We start from the raw sequence: 20,067 nt of genomic DNA on the forward strand, positions 1-20,067 counted from the left end.
ATATAAAGAACAAATCTTAGAATTTTTTTAAAGGTATAAAAAAAACATGGACATGGGACAGAAAAAGAGATCTGACATGGTGTAATACTTATCCAAAGGAGAAAGCCAAAATAATCAATACAAAAAAAGCAGCTCCAAAGATATTTAAAGAGAAATACAGGCAAAGGCACCCGGATATGGAAAATTTCACAATACAAAAAGAAATATGATCACAAAAGTGCAGCATAGAAGAGCGTAGTAAAGTAGAAGTTATACAAACAGAAGCTGAAGTTATGGAATACCTGCAAAGTGAAGGATTTGGTGTAGAAAGTCTAACGCAGGTTATCTTACAGCATGATGGAACAATGAGTCCCCTAAGTAAGGGGAAACAAATGGAACAGGAGACATATGAAGAAGAAATATGGACACGGAAAAGAAAGAGATTTGATATGGCACAATATTTATGCAAATGGGAAAACGAAACAAATCAATACAAAAAAAAAAAGCAACACCACAAATATTTGAAGAGAAATGCAGGCAAAGGCATCTCGACATGGAAAATTTTGCAATACAAAAAATAAGAAAACAAAGGGGGACAATAGAAAAGAGGATTAGTAATGGAGAAGTTAAAGAAATAGAAAATGAAGTTATGAATTACCTGTGAAGTGAAGGATTTACTGTAGAAAATCCAAGTCTGGTAATGTCACAGTATGATGGAACAGGGAGTCCCCAAATTAATAATAAAAAAAAAAAACAGGTAGAAAAGGAAGCATCTGATCAGTTGCCATATGAAGATACTCTGGAGCCTTCATTAGGAAACCAGTATAAAAGTTCAGTAGGAGTTGCACAGCAAGGGAAGGAACAGGAAACGGTGACGACTTTGAAGCAGTCAATGTTGTGGACTGATAGGCCATTGAGTTCCCATATGAAAAGGCAATGGATACTGGAGGATGCCGCTGAAGAGAATACGTCACAGAAAGATGTTCGGGATCTTTCTGTAGAATGCCCAAAGGTAACCCTCAGGTTAGAAGAAAAAGATTTAAGGCTAGAGTTGCTTAACATAATAAAGATGGATGGAAATATTAAGATGAAAGAAAGAGATTGCAGAAAGTCAGTAAAACCTAAAATATTAGAAGTCTGATAAAACAAATGAACACAGTAATCAAGACTATTAACAGAAACTCATGTGATATAACAGAAGTAAATAGGATGTATTACTATGTAGCAAAATTAATAACAGGCAAAGTCTTACCATAAACATTCAGGACAATAAGGGGAAGAAATCAAATGCCAACATGGAAGTATTGCATAGAAAAAGGTATACAGCAATTAAGACATGAAGTCCCACTTTTATAAAAGAACAATCATCACAACACTTAGAAAGACAGATGTGATAAAAGTAATGAGCAGTACTGGAACACATCAGGATCTATCGGACACTATTGCAAATAATAAACTAAAGATATCAGCACAGGCAGAAAAACTAGAAGATATGCACACAAATATAAGGGAAAAGTACAAAATAAGCAATTCACTGATGATCAAAAAGTGTTTTATACAGAACTGGAAAACAAAGCAAAAGCAATAGAAACACTACCAAAAAAAGAAGAGAGACATATTTTGGAGTAATATTTATGAAATTCTCTGTGGAACTTAAAGGATGCTGAATGAACAGAGGTAAAAGGAATAGCAACAGTTCAAATGTACAGGATATAAAATGGGATGAAGTAATGCTCAGAGAAACTGGAACAAAATTAATAAAAGCTCCTAACTGGAAAACCCCAGGCCCAGCTTAAAGGTAAACAGATTGTTTAGAATTAAACATGGTATTCTAATTTTTATCTGGTGAGCAGAAAATAATGTCAAAACCTACATCTGAGAAATTGAATGAATGAAACCAATTCTAAATGCATGAATTTGGAAAACAACAGGAAAACCTCTCTACTTAGTGGAGAAATTCACCTAAATTTAAAGAAAATAATCCACCACTGCATTTCTTCCTAAATACTGAACTGTAAACCAGAGAGATAATAAACAACATATTTACAGGATATACTGTCAGAATGTAATCTGTCCTCACAGAAATTACCTGGGGTTGCCATACGTACATTCTATGGATCTGTGACACCTGAACATCAACAACAGGTAATTATGTCAAGCAAAAGTCAGGGAAGACAAATTGTAGCAAGTCTGAAGGAAACATCATAGACAACTTTTTTTGCTTCTGGCATTGTCACAAACTTAAACCTCTGAAAACATTGATGATACATAAGGAGTGATAGTCATTTTGAAATCTCTTCAAGATATAGTAAAAACTACAAGAAAAACCTATCAAGCTAGAGTTTTCACTGTGTGATGCCTTAAACCTCCTGTAATAGAAGTCGATTGGATATATGCAAATGACCCCTTAAGGACATCAAGCGCTGCTTCAGCTATATGGCTTTTCTTCTTAAGTCTTTGCGGATAAATTCAGGCCAATAAAGCCAAAACCCACTAGCTGTGGACATAGGGACATGAGGTCATAAGAAGGTCAAACCATGCATGTTCACAGACAGCGGGGTTTAGCTTCATTGGCCTAAATACTGATTGCCAGTGGAACATTAAAACTTTTGAATATTCAATGCAGAAGTTAAATTAAGCAGTAACTGTCTGCAGTTCACTTCCAACTACTCTCACTTCTTCCTAAATGAAAACTGTTGTACAGTTTCACTTTCTACATACGATAGCTCCACTTTCCACATTTATAGCAGATAGCCACATTGCAAACATTTTCATTTCAAATCAAACATCCACGACAACTACACCTAAGCAGTGAACTGACAAGTTTAGCATTTCAGTGTTGAAACCTACAATAACTCTATGCAATTGTGTCCTGAGCTACAAGGTATTGGATATTCATGCCTACTAAGCACTGTACACTCATTACGTAGATTAAATTCTTGCATGTCTTCTCTTATCACTGAGCAAAGAAGAAAGCAACTGAAATGTAATATCTGGACTGCCTACTTTTCATTTTGGTTACTCTTAGACACTAAAGGCGCTACCCCTTAGTACAAAAAGGAAAAAGTACAGTTTTGTACCTACCATAAATGTAGATGTCCAATAGGTATGCATCTGCAGTCATCACATATGGGTTGTCCTGCCTCAGGCAGCCCTTCGGTCGGCCGGATTCCAAAGTCTGGGTCCGGCGTCGGCTGATGTCGCCAATTCCCCGACGTCAGAGCACCTGGGGTATAAAAGCGTCAGCCGACGCCATCTTCCTCAGTTTTTCTTGCCCCAGATGCCAGGTGCCCTCTAAGGAAGGCTAAATTTGGAGAAATGCAATAAAATCCAAACATGCACAAAAATATATATACATATATAAAAACAAATACACCATAATAGATAACCCCAGCTAGCTATGAGAGGGGAATGTACCCAAGAAATACCACAGAGGGGAAGGAGGGAGGGTAAACCTGACTGCAGATGCATACCTATCGGACATCTACATTTATGGTAGGTACAAAACTGTACTATGTCCTTCAAGGATGCATTTGCAGTCATCACATATGGGTAGAATACCATAGCCAATCTGGGTGTGGTGGATCTATGTAAAGGATGGTGTAGCTAAAATGCCCTGCAGGACTGCCATAGCAAAGCCTGCTCTGGATCTGGAATATAAAGGTAAGTTGTAATGCTTGGAAAATGTATGCACGGAGCTCCATGTAGCAGCTTCTAAAATGTCCTTGGTAGCCACCCCTCTTAAGAAGGCTGTGGAGGTGGCTGTGGCTCTGGTCGAATGAGGTCTAATGTTAGCTGGCACAGTTTTTCCATGAAAGGAGTAACAGAAACGAATGCAATTCCCTATCCATTTTGAAATTGTCTGTTTTGAAATTGCTTTTCCTTGTGCACCAGCAGCATATGCTACAAACAACTGGTCAGTTTTTCTGTAATTTTAGTTCTGTCCAAGTAGTAGCGCAATATGTCCAGGGTGTGCAGAAGCTTTTCCCCTTTGTTTTGTGGATTTGAAAAGAAGGTAGGCAGGTGAATAGCTTGGTTTAATAAGACCCTAGATACCACCTTTGGCATAAATGAAGGATTGGTTCTCAATGAGACTCTGTCTTGATGAAAAATAAGAAATGGCTGTACTGCCATGAGGGCCTGTAACTCAGATACTCTTCTTGCTGAGGTTATGGCCAGAAGGAAGGCAGTCTTCCAAGAGAGGAACTGTAGTTCTGCAGATGCTGCTGGTTCAAATGAAGGCAGTGTTAGTTTTTCCAACACGAAGTTTAGGTCCCAAGTAGGCAGTGGTGGTTTCCTTGGAGGATTGATGTTTTTAATTCCTCTTAGAAACTGTCTTAGCAGCGGATGAGAGAAGACAGGTGGATCAGTATTGTACTCTGCTGAAATTGCTGAAGCATGAATTTTAATGGAAGAGTAAGACAGGCCATTGTGGAGCATTTCTGCCAAATATTCCAGGATATGTGCCATGTTCATAACTGTTGCATCTAGGCCCTTTGAGGTGCTCCAGGTGTGAAATCTTTTCCATTTTGCTGAGTATGCCTTTCTTGTGGAAGGCCTGCGAGCTTCCATGATGATATCCTTCACTCTCTTGGATAGCTTATCCTGGTGATGAGTCAAGGTATTTTCCAGGCAGCTAGTTGTAATGTTTTCAGGTTGGGATGCAGCGTTTTGTAATTGTGCTGGGTCAGGAGAAGCGGCCATTGTGGCAGAAGCCATGGTTTTGTCCATGACATGCTCTTTAGCAATGGGTACCAGTGCTGTCTTGGCCAGTCCGGAGCCATCAGAATCACTCTTGGCTGCTCTGCCCTGATCTTCAGTAAGACCTTGGTCATTAATGGAAGAGGAGGGAATGCATACACTGCTAGAGTTCTCCAGCTGAAAGAGAGGGCGTCCACTTTCCATGCTTGTGGGTAGTATGTCCTTGAGCAGAATTTCTCCAGCTGATGATTGTGTGGGGAGGCAAAGAGGTCTATGTCCGGTCTCCCCCATGATTGTGTTATCTGATGGAAGATGTCTGGGTGCAGCATCCATTCGTGTGCATCCATGATGTTCCTGCTTAAGCTGTCCGCCAGTATATTGTCCTTTCCTGGTACAAACTGGGATTGCAGCTGTATGTTGAGAGTCAAGGAAAGTTCCCATAGATTCATAGCCAGTCTGCAAAGAGGGTAGGAATGGGTGCCTCCTTGCTTGTTTATGTACCACATAACTGTAGTGTTGTCTATCCTTATTAGCAGGTGGCCTTGATGTAGAAATAACTTGAAGGCCTCGATTGCATGCATCACTGCCAGCATTTCCTTTTGGTTTATGTGCATGCGTAGCTCTTTTTGTGACCATAGTCCCTGAATGCATCTTCCTTCCATGTGCGCTCCCCATCCGTGGTCTGAAGCATCTGTTGTAATGGTTTGACTGGCTATTGGTTTGCTGAAGGGCAAACCCCTGTTTGACTGGCTTGCTTGAGCCCACCACAGAAATTCCCTTTGAAGGCATGGGATGAGTGGTATCAAAGTTTCCAAGCTGTGACTGTGCTGAGTCCATAAACTCCTTAGGTACCATTGGAGTTTCCTCATGTAGTCTTGCTTGAGGAATCAGAAGAATGTAAGAAGCCATGTAACCCAGGGCCTGCAGGATTTTCCTTGCAGTCAGCTGAGTTTATCTTGACAGATTTTTGAAGTAATCTGGTAGTTGGTTTTGTTTTTCTTCTGTGAGGAAAGCCATTTGGGTTGGTTGTGTCTAGATCCGCACCCAGAAAAGTTATTCTTTGGGATGGTACAAGTCTTGACTTGTGAATGTTGACTGTATATCCCAAGGCCTGAAGAAGATAGATGGCATAATTCAAGTGCTTTACCAAAATTTGTTGGCTGTCCGCTTATATAAGGCAGTCGTCCAGATACGGGTATATTTGCATCCCCTGAAGTCTGCAGTGTGCAATTACTGATGCCAGGCATTTCGTGAATACTCTGGGCACAGTAGATAAGCCAAAGGGCAATGCTGAAAATTGATAATGCTTTGAACCTGCAAGAAATCTGAGGTGTCTTCTGCAGCTTTGTCTGATAGGGACATGCAGGTATGCCTCCTTGAGGTCCAGAGTTACCAGCCAAGACCCCTTGCCCAGCATGGGAAGGAGTTGCTTTAGAGTCAGCATTTTGAATTTTGGCACAATGAGATTAGTGCGGACAAGTCGAGAATAGGCCTCCATTGCTTTTCTTTTCTTGGAACAAGGAAGAGTCTGGAATAAAATCCTTGGCCTTGTTCTGCGAGAGGAACCTTTTCTATTGCTTTCATTTTCATTAAGTTGGAGATTTGTTTCAAAGCCTCTGCCCTTTGATTTGGTGGCAGGTCTGGCATGCCTTTACTTTTCGGTAATGTGTGGAAATGGAACCTGTATCCTTTGTCTATTATTTGTAGTGTCCATTTGTCCCTTGTAATAATGTGCCAATTTTCTGAAAATAAGAAAGCTTTCCGCCCAAAGGTGCTTCAATTGAGCCCTGGTTGGCGGTGTCAAAGTAAAGTCATTGAGTCTGTCCTTGTGCAGCAGTTGTAGGCCCTGCACTACCTCTCTGGTTGGGAGGCTGCCATTGGCGTCCTCTGTAGGAGCCTCTAGCTTGCCCTCTACCTCTGGCATGCCTGTTCTTGCCTCTCTGAAATCTGTCTGTGTCTGGAAAGGACCAGTTCTTGGAAGGCCAATTTCTGCTGAATCTTGGTGGTTGGACTTGCATAAAATCTTTGACTGTTTGTACAGATTTTGCCTTTTCTTCAAATTTCTTTAAGACCTCCTGAGCAGAGGAGCCAAATAACTTTTGCTTTTCCAGTGGAGCATCCAGAAGCTTTGCTTTAACATGGTCTGGCAGAGATTATTCCTTTAGCCAAGCATGCCTACGTATGACTGCACCTGTCATAGCTGACCTACATGAAGCTTCCAATGCATCATAACCACACTGCAAGAAATGGTTGCTAACCTGTTGAGAGTTATGTACCAGATCCTGAAGTGATTTGCGATCTAGGGGTTCAGGTGAAGACAGCTTTTATGCAATTCATCTAACAAATATTCTTGGTACTGTATCATATGAAATTGACAGTTTAAAGCCCTCATAGAAAGGGTAGCAGAAGTATACACTTTTTTACCCCATCGCTCTAAAGCCCTGGACTCCCTTTCAGAGGGAGTGGATTTTTGTAGTGACAGCTGCAACCCCTTTAGGGCCCTGGGAAATAGTTTCTGGATCAGCAGAGTGGGCCTTGTAAAGGAAAAGGTGTGATTCCGGGACCCTGTAGTACCTATCGGGTTTGGCAGGAGCCGGAGGGAGAGTGTCAGGGGTTGTGCTAGATTCAGAGTACACATCATCAATGACATTCAGAACAGGGGGAATAGCCAAAGGTCTATGCTGAGGCAAATGCAAGAAGGTCCTTAATCTCTTCCTGGAATCAGAGAATTCCTGGCCCTGCCATTGGAAATGCTCCCTCATAGTGTGCAGAGTTTCCCCAAAGACAGTTCTTCAGGAGGGAGGCGAGGGATAGATTCCTCTGCATCTGAATCCTCGTAGGCCGAAAAAGCCTCCTCCTGGTAGTCCGAGAGAACAGAGCCATCAGAGGCCTCATCTGAGGAGAGGGGATCAGAGGGCTCAACCCTGGGCCTTTTTTCTGTAGGAGGTTGAGAGCCCCTGTCTGGATGAGGCTGAGAGCCCCTAATTAATGAAATAAGGTCCTCTGCTAGACTAAGGATCTGAGAACCTGTAGTGGGTCCCTGAGGGATAACCCTGGGAGGCACAGATTTTGAGTGTTTAGCAGCTTTAGCCCTAGAGAATGCCTTAATAGACATGGATGCAGGAGGCCTGGCTGCACCACGTGCTGGTGTATTTGTCTAAGGGAATGGTGTCGGAAGGTTCCTGGACACCAGATTCCAAGGGAGATTCAACAACCGATACAGAAGTGGCCTCCTGGGCCGAGGTTGTCGGTTGTATGGTTTCGGTGGACGGTAGTACCAAGGACTCGGTTTCAGCCAAGACCGAGACACTCTCGGTAGGCCTGGCCATGGTTTCAGCCGAAACCGCGGACCGCGTGTGTCGGTCCTTGTCCTTCCGTTTCTTTATTAAATGTGAAGTTGGAGTCTCCAACGGCATTTTGTAAGCAAAACTAGCCCCAAAAAATTCCTCTGCAAACTCAGACCGACGTCTTAGAGTGTGTCGGTTGAAGGAAGCACAGGCGGAACAGGCCGAGACGTCGTGGCCTGGACCTAGGCAAGGTAGGCAGTAAGAGTGGAAATCTTATGAGGTATTTGTTTCCCACAAGTTAAGCAATTATTAATTTTATCTGACATCGGCTGAGGCAAGAAAGAGTCCCCAACGAGGTACTTAGCTTTTGAAGTCTTCGGTTTAGCTGAATTACAGGAGCTGGCCGACCGGCACTTGCGAACTGCTTCTGCTTCGGGCACCATGCGGCAAAAAAGACTGGGGAAGATGGCGTCGGCTGACGCTTTTATACCCCAGGCGCTCTAACGTCGGGGAAGGGGCGACATCAGCCGACGCCAGACCCAGACTTTGGAATCCGGCCGACCGAGGGCTGCCTGAGGCAGGACAACCCATATGTGATAACTGCAGATGCATCCTTGGAAGGACATTTGGTTCAGGCACTGATAGTATAATTTCTTTATAACCTTTATAATATGTGTTGCAACCCCCCGCCCCCACACACACACAAAATACATTTCTTATTATCATACTGCATATACAGTTAAAGTCATTGTGTTTGCATAACTCTGATTTCTGAATAAATTAATTAGCAAAATGCCTGCAATACAGGGTCTTCATCCTGATGGTGGTCAATATTCCTGCTACTCAGATGGAGAATCTGTTAAAATCTTTTACTTGCTCCAAGACTGTGTGACCTTAAAAGATGTTACATTAAACAGAGGTTGAAGAAGCTAAGCACCCTGCATGACAGTTTGGGGCTTTATCCCTTGACTTTACCCAGGGCTGCTAAGTTGTTCTATTTTCCTGAAACTTCAACAAAACACACCACTAATGTACTCAATAAACTGCATCATATCCAATCTACAAAAGCTTAAAACCTTAGCTTAACTCCATTTTTTCTGAAAATCCAGTCTTTTAAGCATACACCAGACTGATTTCACTGCCATTTCCTGCTGACTCCCTACTCTATTTATGTCTTTTGTAGAGGAGAGTTTTCATATCCAAGAGACCAAAATAAGTGGGGACTACAGTCAGAATAGGAATAGGAATTTTCCGGTGTCCACAAAGTTGACAGTGGTGCAGAATCGCATCACAAAGGTAACTGCAGCATGGGAGTCTAGCCATTGTTCTGTCAGTTAAAAAATGTTGTAATTTTTCTAAAACGATCTCCACAATCCAGCAAACTGCCTGAACTAGTACTTGTGTTAGAAAGGCTCTGCCAGCTGCTTAGTGTCACTCTCAAAAATGTCTGCATTTTCAAAATCTCCAACAAATACCACTAACAGATGAACCATTTGGAACTAAGAAGTTTGAAAAAAGCTCATCTTACATTCAAGTCTGCAGAAAAAAAAGATACATAAATCTAAACAAGAACAACTTTAAATACATTTCTCTATTTACCAGTTAGTGAGAGTTATTCCACAGAAGACATTGTCTTCGACTTTTTAAAGTTATAACAAGGACATAGTTAAACTCTTCGGTTTCAAAAGTTCTGATCTTCCTTGAAGGCAAAATAGTTAGAGAGATAAGGATCAAGTTACACCCTTAAAAACGTAACACTGTATACAAATCAGACATTAAAAACTCCCTTGCAAGAAAGATGGTGCATTATGATGTCAGGAATAAGTCAGTTATACTAAAGGCAGACAATTCTGGGCTGAAAGCAGGTAAAATCCTATGCCCAGGAAGTTTTAAGCCTGGTTATTAAACCATTTCTAATGCAGTTTTTGACCAACTCCATTACAAAACAAAACAAAACAAAAAAAAACAAAAACAAAAAAAACAAAACCAAAAAAAAAAAAGCAATGTATTAAGCAACTTTCTTAACAGTGTAATCAGCTGGAGCTTTTCATGCAGCAGGAAAACATGGATGTGTTACAGCTCTGTTAGACATCTCGACAACTTGACATTCAAATCGTCACAGTTCAAACGCTGGGAATTTGGCTTTCGTTGGCTGCAGAAGATCTGCAAGGAAGTATATTGTCCCCGCCATACCTAGTAAAAAGAACGCAAAAGATAACAGCAGGTACAGTACACAACACCAAACAAAATTCTACATTTGATAAAGACTCAAAAACACCCCGACTCCCTTTAACTATCTAAAGACAGCAAAACTAGGAATAACGTCTCCCTTTCAGTTTGCAATGCTGAAAAAATGATGCTGGTGAAATTCCATCTTCTTTATGTGAAGTGGAACCATCTTATTAAATAATTTACCACAACCTGAGAAATCCTCAACTCCTGACGGGTCATCTCAGTTATCAGGTAATTAGGTTACCCTTTGGGATATGATGGGGATAAGGCATGTCTTACAGAGAAATACCATATGAGGACTATAATCACAGTGTAATATTCTCCTACAATATTATCAAACTCAGAACTGAAATGCAAGAAGAATGGACAGATAACTAATCACATCAGATGGTCTGCGAGGAGGATTTTACCATGAATAATTACTGAATTTCCTCTCTGAGTACTTCTATTTTGGCACAATGTAATTTGTTTCTAATCCAAGGATTAGGAGTATGCTCAGCATGATAATATGCATTACACTAGGGAGGAATGCTTGCATCAAAGAACTCATTAAAACATAATATGAAACACGTAAACAAAAATGTGAGACTAAAAATTTTATACTTGGTCTGACTTACAGGAACATCCATTTGCAAAAGCTAAACAAAGCGGCTAATAACACTCACTGCACAACTCCTGACATGGTGATAGCATATCTGTTGTATCGGGGTTTGGAAGCTTTCAGCAGTAGGCAACTTACAGGGCAGAAACCCAAGCAGTAAAAAGTCATCATCCCTGGGAGATGAGAGACAAGGAATGGCCAAATGATAAGCACTCAAAAGGCCAAATGCTTCAGCACCAAGGCGCCAAATCTCCTGTTATAATGGTCCAAGCACTAATTCAATGTGAAAGTGTGAAGCAATGGATAAGTGGCCACGGCATTGAGATTCACAACAAAGTCGTTTTTTAGTGTATTTTGTCTCTCCCACTACTGTCACTGCTGATGCCACAATGCACATGGTCATTCCCCACATGGGGCAAGAGCAAGGCTAAAACATTGTCAATGTCCAGGCAGTTATTTGAAGGGTTTTATTAATAAAAACTCCTGTTTCCTAGTTATGCCTGGGACAGCCCAAGGAGCAGGCACATAGGCCACTGCAGGAGCTTATTACCTCCACAACCTGATTCCACCCCTAGAAAGTAAGATGTACTTTTCTTACTATACTGGATAATGTAGGGGGAAGGGGGGTACTCCATGGTAAGCCTACATTTGGAATTATCTGAACTTGATGAAATCAGGAGTGCATACACCCTATGTCAACACTTGTTGCCTCTGTAAATGCTACTATAACCTCCCCCTCAGGATTCTCTCCATGTCTTTCCCTGTCTCAGATGTTAAACTTACAGACCTGCTGTTTCACAGATTTTGCCTCCTTGCCTTCTTTTACAAGTATGCCACATCTCCTGTCTTCTAGAAGTCTACCACGTCTGCACTAGCTGATAATCTGTTGAAGTTGCCAACACAGTGGCCAAATTTCTCAGGGCTAACGGAGGTAAGCATATCTGATGCTCATGTTTTACCCTCTTAAGGGCAGCCAGTTCCCTATTCAGCTTCTTCCTCTCTAATCTGGTACTTCTCCACAACATGGCAACCACCCCCTGCTTTCCTGAGTGAAGTATTCATAAAGTTGCTTTGCGTTTTCCCAGTCTTCTGTCATCTCCCCCATTTTTGTTCAGTTTTGCCAGTTCTACCTTCCCTTCTTTCCTTCTGTTACAGAACTAAAAACATGTTTCCCTTCTTGAGCACTTCTGCCGTGGTTGCCTTTCTGTTAGCATCCTTGTACTGTGCCTCCTCCATTTCTCTTTTCCATCTTTTGAAGGCCTTATCTTTTGCCCTGCCTGGTAACCTCAAATTTCTATGTAGCCTCACAGGCTTTTTCCCCTCTTCCTCTTTTCATTGTGCATACCACTCCTTACTTGAGTGGCCAGGCCTTAATGTTAGACAACAGTCATAAACAACACTCTACTGTGCAATCAATAATTATCAATGTGTTTTGCATTTAAAGAATAAGACTGTTGTCACCCTGGGATTTCTCCTTACTTTGACATACAACAATCTCAGAGTTAATGGCGTGTACAGTGCCAAACACGTAAACCAACTTGAGAGGTGTTGAAGTTTCCTCATCAAAAATATCTCCAGTTGCAATAACCTTAGCTACTCTGACAGACTAAAAGCCCTCTCTCCCTGCTCAGTGTCATACAGAGTCCTGACAGGGTGATGTCTGCTTAGCTTTCCATGTTATGAGTGACTTGGCAGTCTTTGAACTTCTTCACCTAATTAAGTAGAGCCAGTAGTAAAAAGCACTTATTCTAGAGTCCTTAACAAAATACTACTACATCAAAGCCAAATGATGTGACAGATACCGAACCCAATGTATCCCCAATAGAATGCCCTTACTTTATGAAGCACAGTACTTTCCTAGCAGCCTTTAAAATCAGTTGGGCTGACTAAACTGGTGATTGTAAATTTTCACTAGGGAAATGTGGAAAAAGAATACTTAATAGTGGACACTGCTGGTCTCTCACCAGTATTGGATAACTTGGCTGAGCATTCTGATGGTCTCATTTGACCACAAACTTAGTAAGAACCTATGAAGTTATAATAAGTGTGGAAGGCTTACTCCACATCAGAGGGTGCAAGAGGTGAAGCCCGCAAAACACTTTTGAAGTGCTTTTGTTGTTTTGAATGTCAACTGCTTTTGGAAACATCACTCTATTGTGATTACATTTATGAATGTCATCACATAAGAACTGCAATTCTGTCATTCAGATTTCTGATTCATCTTCGACCACAGCAGAAAAATACTGGTAGTATATCAAACTCAGAACCATATTTTACAAAATTCATTACATGTAGGGAAATTGTGGGCTCCTGGAGAAGATCTTGCAGCAACCACCACAAAAACAGAATATGAACAATAAAGAATAAGAAGTTATGTACCTACCATAACGTTCCATGTTAGTTGTCTTCTCTCGCCTTCTTTCTTGCTTGATGGGCTCTCGGCGATCCTGGGGCTCGCACTCGCACTTCATCAAGCTCGGAGTCACTTTTACCAGCTCGAGGCCCCCATGCCCTGTGAGTAAGGCGGTAGTACCCAGATCTCGCTTATTGACAAGGGCAATAGCACCAAGCATAAAAAAGAAAGAAAAGGAAGAAAGAAACTTTACAGAGAAAAAAAAGGACCAGGTCTGAATGGTCTATAGCAGTTTCTTTTTCCAGGCCAAGGAGGGTCCAGGCCAGGGAGGGAAGGGTAGAAAAGAAGGCTTAGAGAAGAGATAACTAACAATAATATGTATGGTACATAACTTCTCTAAGTAAGTTGTCAATCTCAGCTTCTTCATTGCTTGATGGGACGGGACCATTCCTCTACACTCCTTATCCTGGTGGCTCAAAAACTCAAACTGTGAGGGGAGCAAAAGTAAAACTGTCCCTGGTCCCTGAGGCTAAGTCCATAGTGCAGCAAGGGGAAACAAAGTGTGGAAGTCTAAGTGTGGCCGCTAGTGGAATAAGCTCCAAAGCTTGTCTAGCAAGAAAAGTCAGAAGTAGTTAACAGTTAGTTGAAGGTGTTTTAGGTTTTGAGATGACCGAGAAAGCCCTGAGCTGCAAAAATTTAGAGAAACAGGAAGAGCCAACTAGACAAAGTCACTTTAGAAACAGTTTTTCAGATTTTTCCCAAGATAGAAACTGTCCTGTGATCAGATTTTTCTAAATTTTTTGTTCTGTCCAAATAATATCTTTGTTGGATCGTATCTATCAAGATAGTGTAGCTTTTTGTTCATCAGAATCTTTGAAGTTAGGAAAAATACCGGGAGATCAATGGATTGATTCAAATTGTTCTTAGGCCAAAGATTTTAGGTGAAATTGTTGGTTAGTTCTCACGAATGCTTGTCTTCTTTGTCAAACTAAAGAAGGGGTCAACCAAAGAGCACTAAGTTCAGACACCCTCAAGAAGATATTTGTAGAACAAGAAGCAGCTGGCTCGAAGGGGAGAAGCACTGGCTGTCAGGGAAGAATCAGCTGATCACAGAAGGGAGGAGGATCCTGATGAGAGGACTAAAGATTAGAGCCTTTTCGAGAGGAGGACTGCAGAGCCAGGGACATAGCCTAAAAATTCTTCAATTAGGCCCTGCAGAGCCTAAGGGACATAATATTATGATCTGCTATCCCAAGAAGAGGAGCCTGCATGAAAATCTCTGCTAAAGTCCCTGAAGCCTGAGGAGGGGGGGCGAAAAAGGATCAATATTTTTGGGCCCTGAACCCCAATAGTTTGGGATCCATTTGCTTGTAAATCCTCCTGGTAGAGGATTTTCCATTTGTTTTGTGAGATTCCTCCTGGTAGAGGAGAGATGTGAAGAAGTGGGGATGTTCTAGAAAGAGCAGATCAAAGGAATGGTGTGAGAGGAAGGGAAGTGGAGAACCATGTGATGATGTTGAGAGAAGGGATTGACTGAAGATCTCCTGATAGGTCCAGCCACCAAAGCTCTGGCATCAGGACATGATGCTGAGGATTCTCAAAAGGTGATGAGGCCATGACGGGGCCATGAGATTCAATTTGGCTCTCAATCAATGAGAACTGGATCAGGCCTGAGGAGGAAGAGGTGGAAGAGGAACTCTGAAAAGAAGTCCGAAATGCCAATGGGTCTGGGTCAGGCGTCTCTGGGACTCTGGTCGAAGCGCCTGGGGCTGAAGTCTTAGAGGGAAGAGGGCTTTTTTGGGGTAGCAAAAAAGATGCATAATCTAAGCAAAGATCCAGAAAAATCTCTTCGCTATAGGGAGGCCGGGCAGACTTTCGTGAGGCATACATCACTCGTGAGGCATGAGGCGCTATAATGTTTAATTCCCCAGGGATATCGTTGGTTTTCCCAGAAATTGCCGGAGATAAGCCGGTGAAACTCTGGTCTCTGAGACACAAGGGGTAGGTCAAAGTCTGAGCTTAAAGTTTGTGGTGTTGCTTGGTTCCTGCCTGTTTTGTTGATATGGTAAACTACAGACATGTTGTTCGTGTGGGATCGTAATGTGCTCACGGCTCCAAGCACTCTGAGGCTTATGTGCATATGGTCACTGCTCTATCTTTGCCCGGCGTGCAGATGGTACAGGCCATCCTGCCCTGATAATGGACCCATCCTGGGGAGGAGAATGTGGTGGAATTCATACAAAGAGGGATGGAGGTACAAAAGTACCGCCGATGGAGAACACAGGAACCTTGTGTGAACACCAAGACAATGTGTGACATGCATCTGTGTCACGAGAATCTGGTCTGTGCGTGGAAAGATGAGGTACGCCCACTGTATGACAGCATGACCTGAAGAAGAACAGCATCCACTGAAGGAAGCGGGAAGAAGAGTAATGGGCCATGAGTGAAGAGTAATGCAGAATGCCATTCTGGCTAATACTCTTTAGGAACCATTCTGGCCTGTATTTTCTTGCTGGCCGAATGACTGGTTTTCTCTGTTCCGTCCCGTCCCGTCCTGCTCCATCCAAGTTTGGGCGATGAGGATGATAGACTGGCAGAGATTGAGAGATGGACAAATGAAGTTGAAGGAGATGCCAAATGAAAAGCTTGTATAATTGTGTAATCCTTGCTGGCTGAGCTGATGCCTGGTGGTGGCTGACAGGAAGGTGGTGGGAATCCTTCTGTGCCTCAGGGAAGGGATGACTACCGAACATGAATCTGGTGAACACAGCCGGGCTGTGCAAAGATCTGGAACTGCAGGGGCTGGAACTGTGAATGACTTGGACCCCAGAACTGGAAATGACTGGACCCCAGCTGCCTGTGAATTTCTCCTCCTGAAGATTGATGTGAATTGTGATTGTGCACAGATCTATGTCCTTCTGAATCCTCTGAAGAGTTCCCGAAAGAATCTTGTTCGGTAATGAAAAGAGTGACCATTGAACCTTGTCTTAGACTTGTCCAATATTGGTCTCTGAGATCCTTTGGGGACCAAAGAACCTTTCTTCTTCCGGCTCTGAATGGTCTATTGTAACTGGGAATTCGGTTGGTTTGTGTAATGAATATGATTTTTGACTCTGCAATAGTTTTAGACCGGTGGTACATCTCCCTCTCCTTAGAAGGGAAGGACTGGTCCATCTGTCTTGGAAAAGGGGGACTTATGACTCCAGGGTACCCATCTGTCTTGCCATACTTCGGACCAGGCTTCTGGGTACAGTGATATCAGGAATGCCAGTCCATGAGCAACAGGCTGGCAACACCTCCAGGATGCTGAAAGGGCTCGTCACTCAGAGGATGCCTGTTCTGGTTCTTCGAGAGAAGCCTCTAGAGCTGCTGCCTTCTGTTGTCCCCCCCCTCTGCTAGGCGGCGTCTGTTGTTGTTACCCCTCTGCCTCTAGGGGAGTATCGCGATTGAACGGCGTGGTGACCCTTCTGTCTGAACAGGGAAAAGCACCTTCTGGTGAAAACGGACTCCAACAGCAGAAAGAGTCTTGTCAGTTCCAGCAGCATTCCGGGTCAAGGAGTCTCTACACCTGGGCTAAACAAGGCCTCCAAGTCAAAGGGAGAATTTGTGAAGGCATCAAGGGAGAATTTGAAGGGCGCATAGCCGCGATCCAGGCAAATAGCCGCACCAAGAGATACACCTGTGGCTGGCAAGTTTTACTCTCGCCTCCATCCGCATAAGATATTAGCCGTGATTCTCAGGAGCATGTAATGGATTTGAATTGAATTGAGTGGAGAAGCAATTTTTCTTTTCTCCCTGCAGAGCAGGATCCTGAACTATTTCTCCCACTGCTTCCAGGATATCCTCTGGAAAGCATAGAAGTCTGACATAGGTGGAAGTAGTTCCAGAGCATTAGGGTCACTGAGAGGCAAACATCCGGCTTGCCGCACCTATCCATGGTCCTAGAGTCCTTATTAGGAGGGGATGGACCAGACGGAAGGGAGGTAAGTTCCTTATGGCCCGAGGCCACCACCATGGCAACGTGGTGGCAGTAAGCGAGTTGTTTGTCAGGAGGGCAGTACAGGGAATTTGTTTGGCTCAGCGGGGCTGGCTCTTACAGAGTAGGGAGGCCACGCTTCGCAAGTAACTGGAGGCATAAGGGGGGTCGAAACGACAGACACCAGGGGAAAGGGGTGAGCCAGATCCAAACTTCTAGGTATAATTAACTTTCATCCAGAGGATGATGCTCATCAGGGATCCATCCTCAGAAGTTCTAGGAGCCAGTCCTCTGAGACATCAGAAGAGGGGATCTAGGATCCCTCTCTGACCTCAGAGAGTCAGTAGGGGATCCCTCCCTCTCACTCAAGACATGCTCGAGTGACAGGCCTCGAGTCTGGGAAACTTCCTCTTACAAGTCCTCTTCTAGGAAGAGGGGAAATTCTAATGGGAGAACCTGAGGCGAGATATCTGGGGGTCTATAGAGGAGAGAAGTGTGAGAGTAGTCAACAGGTACTATAGAGAGAGGAGACACGGAACAGACTGGAGGATGGATGCCACAGACAGCTGACTGATGCTCCCAGTCAGTGCGACCCTCCCAGGACCCAGGCATGCCCCTCCCGAGCAAGAGTCGAGAACCCCGCTCGAAGAGCTAGGCTCCGGGGGGAAGAGATGCTCGAGCCGGCAGACCCAAGGCCGAACCTCCAAGGCACACCCTGCTCTACACCAGAGAATGCGGGCTCCCCTCGAGGAGACCCGATAAGCTCCACGGCAGTACTCTCTAAAGGAGCTCTCGAGATCCCAGTAAGAGTAGAGGCTGAAGGAACAGAAGGGGGTATCCAAGCTCTGGGAGTAGCAGTTGAGAGGCACACCCGTAACCTCCAAGCCTCGGGTACTCGACTTAAGAGAACTGTAATCACAAGGACCAGGTCTGTATCTGTGAGACGGACCCTCTAACATCCTGTCAGTCTAGGTGACCTAATGACCTTTACCGGACCACCTGAAGCTCAGGAATCTGACACCCCGACCTCTTCTGCGTGAAGCTGACAATGGCTCCGCCCTTGAGAAGAGGTGAAGCCGAGCTCAGCATCGCGGAGTCGAAGGAGACCCCCACCTCGATAGCCGAACTCCATCGGAGCGAGGACTATAGATCCTGTCGGACACCGCCTCGAGCCGACAGGAAGCGTCCGACGGGTGGCTCGAGCCGGAGCCATACAGCTACTCACAGACGGAATGGAGATAGCCGGAACCCACGGAAGCCTGAATGCGGCGGTGGCGGTCGGATCCAATGGAGCATTTTATTCGGGCCAGGCATTCGGTATTCGGCCGAGATAGCTATCGGTGCCGGCGGCTTTGTCGCCGCAGAATCGCTCCAGCCGAGCCCCCCTCGACAGCGCACGAAGTGGAGCGTTTTGCGCAGGGCGAGAGAACTCCGCCCTGGGCCTTGCCTAAGTATCAACAGGTTTGCTGCAGGTTACTTAGCCGAGAGCAATACAGGCTGAGTCTTAGACAATCAGCAAGCAGGACAACAGGGCAAGAGTCTCTGGCTGACTTCTGTGCAAATAGGTCAGGAGTCCTGCAGGTGAAGAGGCTCAGACACATACAGACGCTCTCAAAATTAGCAAAAGAGACATCACATGGTAGCAATTCCAGTCAACACACTCTTAAAAAAAAACCTGAGGATCTCTAAAAGTGACACTAACAAAAAACACACACACACGCACCAGTCAAAATTAACTAAATAAAATACCAAAAGGTATTTCTATAAAAAAAACACATAAATAAACTAAATCTCACAATAAAAAGTTTGACTTACAAAAAATAAAGGAGACAGGGATAAAGTGCACACAAGTGAGAAAGCACAAAAAATAAACTTCAAAAAGATGGGATGCAAAGGACCAAAAGGCTTGGGCCAAGTGAGTGAATGGGAGGGAGCTGGCCCTGGTAAAAAGAAGGGATGCGACCAGCTTAGCAAAGCAGTAAAGCCAGCAGATTGACAACTTAACATCAATATGGGGCTTCAGCTGGTACTCTCGAGCTTCAGTTGTTTAAGAACTTACCATAGCAGCAGATGCTAGAATAGATTACTTTTTCAGTAATGCTGACTTAGATGTATTCTGCCAAGTTTAACATACGCCCTGCCAGTCTACAAAATCTTAGGCACCTTTCTCTCATGCCGTACATCTGACCTACGACCTATGCAAGTAACGGTACTTAAGGGAAGCACAAGTGTGAAAATCCTCCAAGCTTTCTTGCCCCAGGGAAAAAGGGACAGAGGCCAAGGTTCAGTGAGAACATACTTAGACACAACCAACTGAAAGACAGAGGATGGAAAGGTATGGGTTTCCATTTTGGTCATGTACAACTAGAGAGAAATAAAGAAATATGCAGGGAAGGAGGGAGGATGCATATACTGCAACAACCATCTATTTGAACAGCTACTATTATGGTTATTTTTTTACACAACTGTCCAGAATATTGCCTACATTTTAACTTCCTCCAGTAAGTGAAAAGCTGAGGCAGTGAAGCATAATCTTCCCATCTACAAACCCACTACCAGACTTGCAGTACCACTCTGTAAGGGTTAAAAAAATGCATGCCACTCTGTGCGCTTGAGAAACAGATTCAAGAAAATGCTCGAAAGACCCTGCTTATAACACTGTCAGCTTTTTAAATCCACAGTAATGCTGACATATGAGATGATTCCCATAGCTTATACAGGACTGAGGAACACAACTGGAGTCCAGCAACCCTTGAAGGATGGTTCTGGTAAAACTTGTTTCGCCCCTGGAAAATGGCATCTACTTTGTAACACTGAGTAAAACGAGAAAACAGGAAAGAAAGACAGCCTTCTCAAGTGAAGGAAGTGTTGAAATTAATGCTAGAATTGGTGGAAAGAGAAGAAATGGAGACAAAGGAGAGTGTGAAGAAGAAGAAAA

General features: G+C 43.6%; 1 protein-coding gene across 1 annotated transcript in view; it reads right to left on the reverse strand.

Annotated features, from left to right (window-relative positions):
• Window positions 1-9,527: 9,527 nt before the first annotated feature.
• LOC122805244 (glutathione S-transferase LANCL1-like) overlaps window positions 9,528-20,067 on the reverse strand; it is a 159,065-nt gene continuing 148,525 nt past the window's right edge. Inside the window, exon 5 of the mRNA XM_044075334.1 lies at window positions 9,528-10,160. Within this exon, the coding sequence (XP_043931269.1) occupies window positions 10,084-10,160 (77 nt within the window). The 3' untranslated portion in view covers window positions 9,528-10,083. The remainder of the gene's footprint in view (window positions 10,161-20,067) is intronic.

The sequence above is a fragment of the Protopterus annectens genome, chromosome 6.part1 (genome assembly GCF_019279795.1).
Source record: "Protopterus annectens isolate FY-2018-M chromosome 6.part1, PAN1.0, whole genome shotgun sequence".
Taxonomy (NCBI): Eukaryota; Metazoa; Chordata; order Ceratodontiformes; family Protopteridae; genus Protopterus; species Protopterus annectens.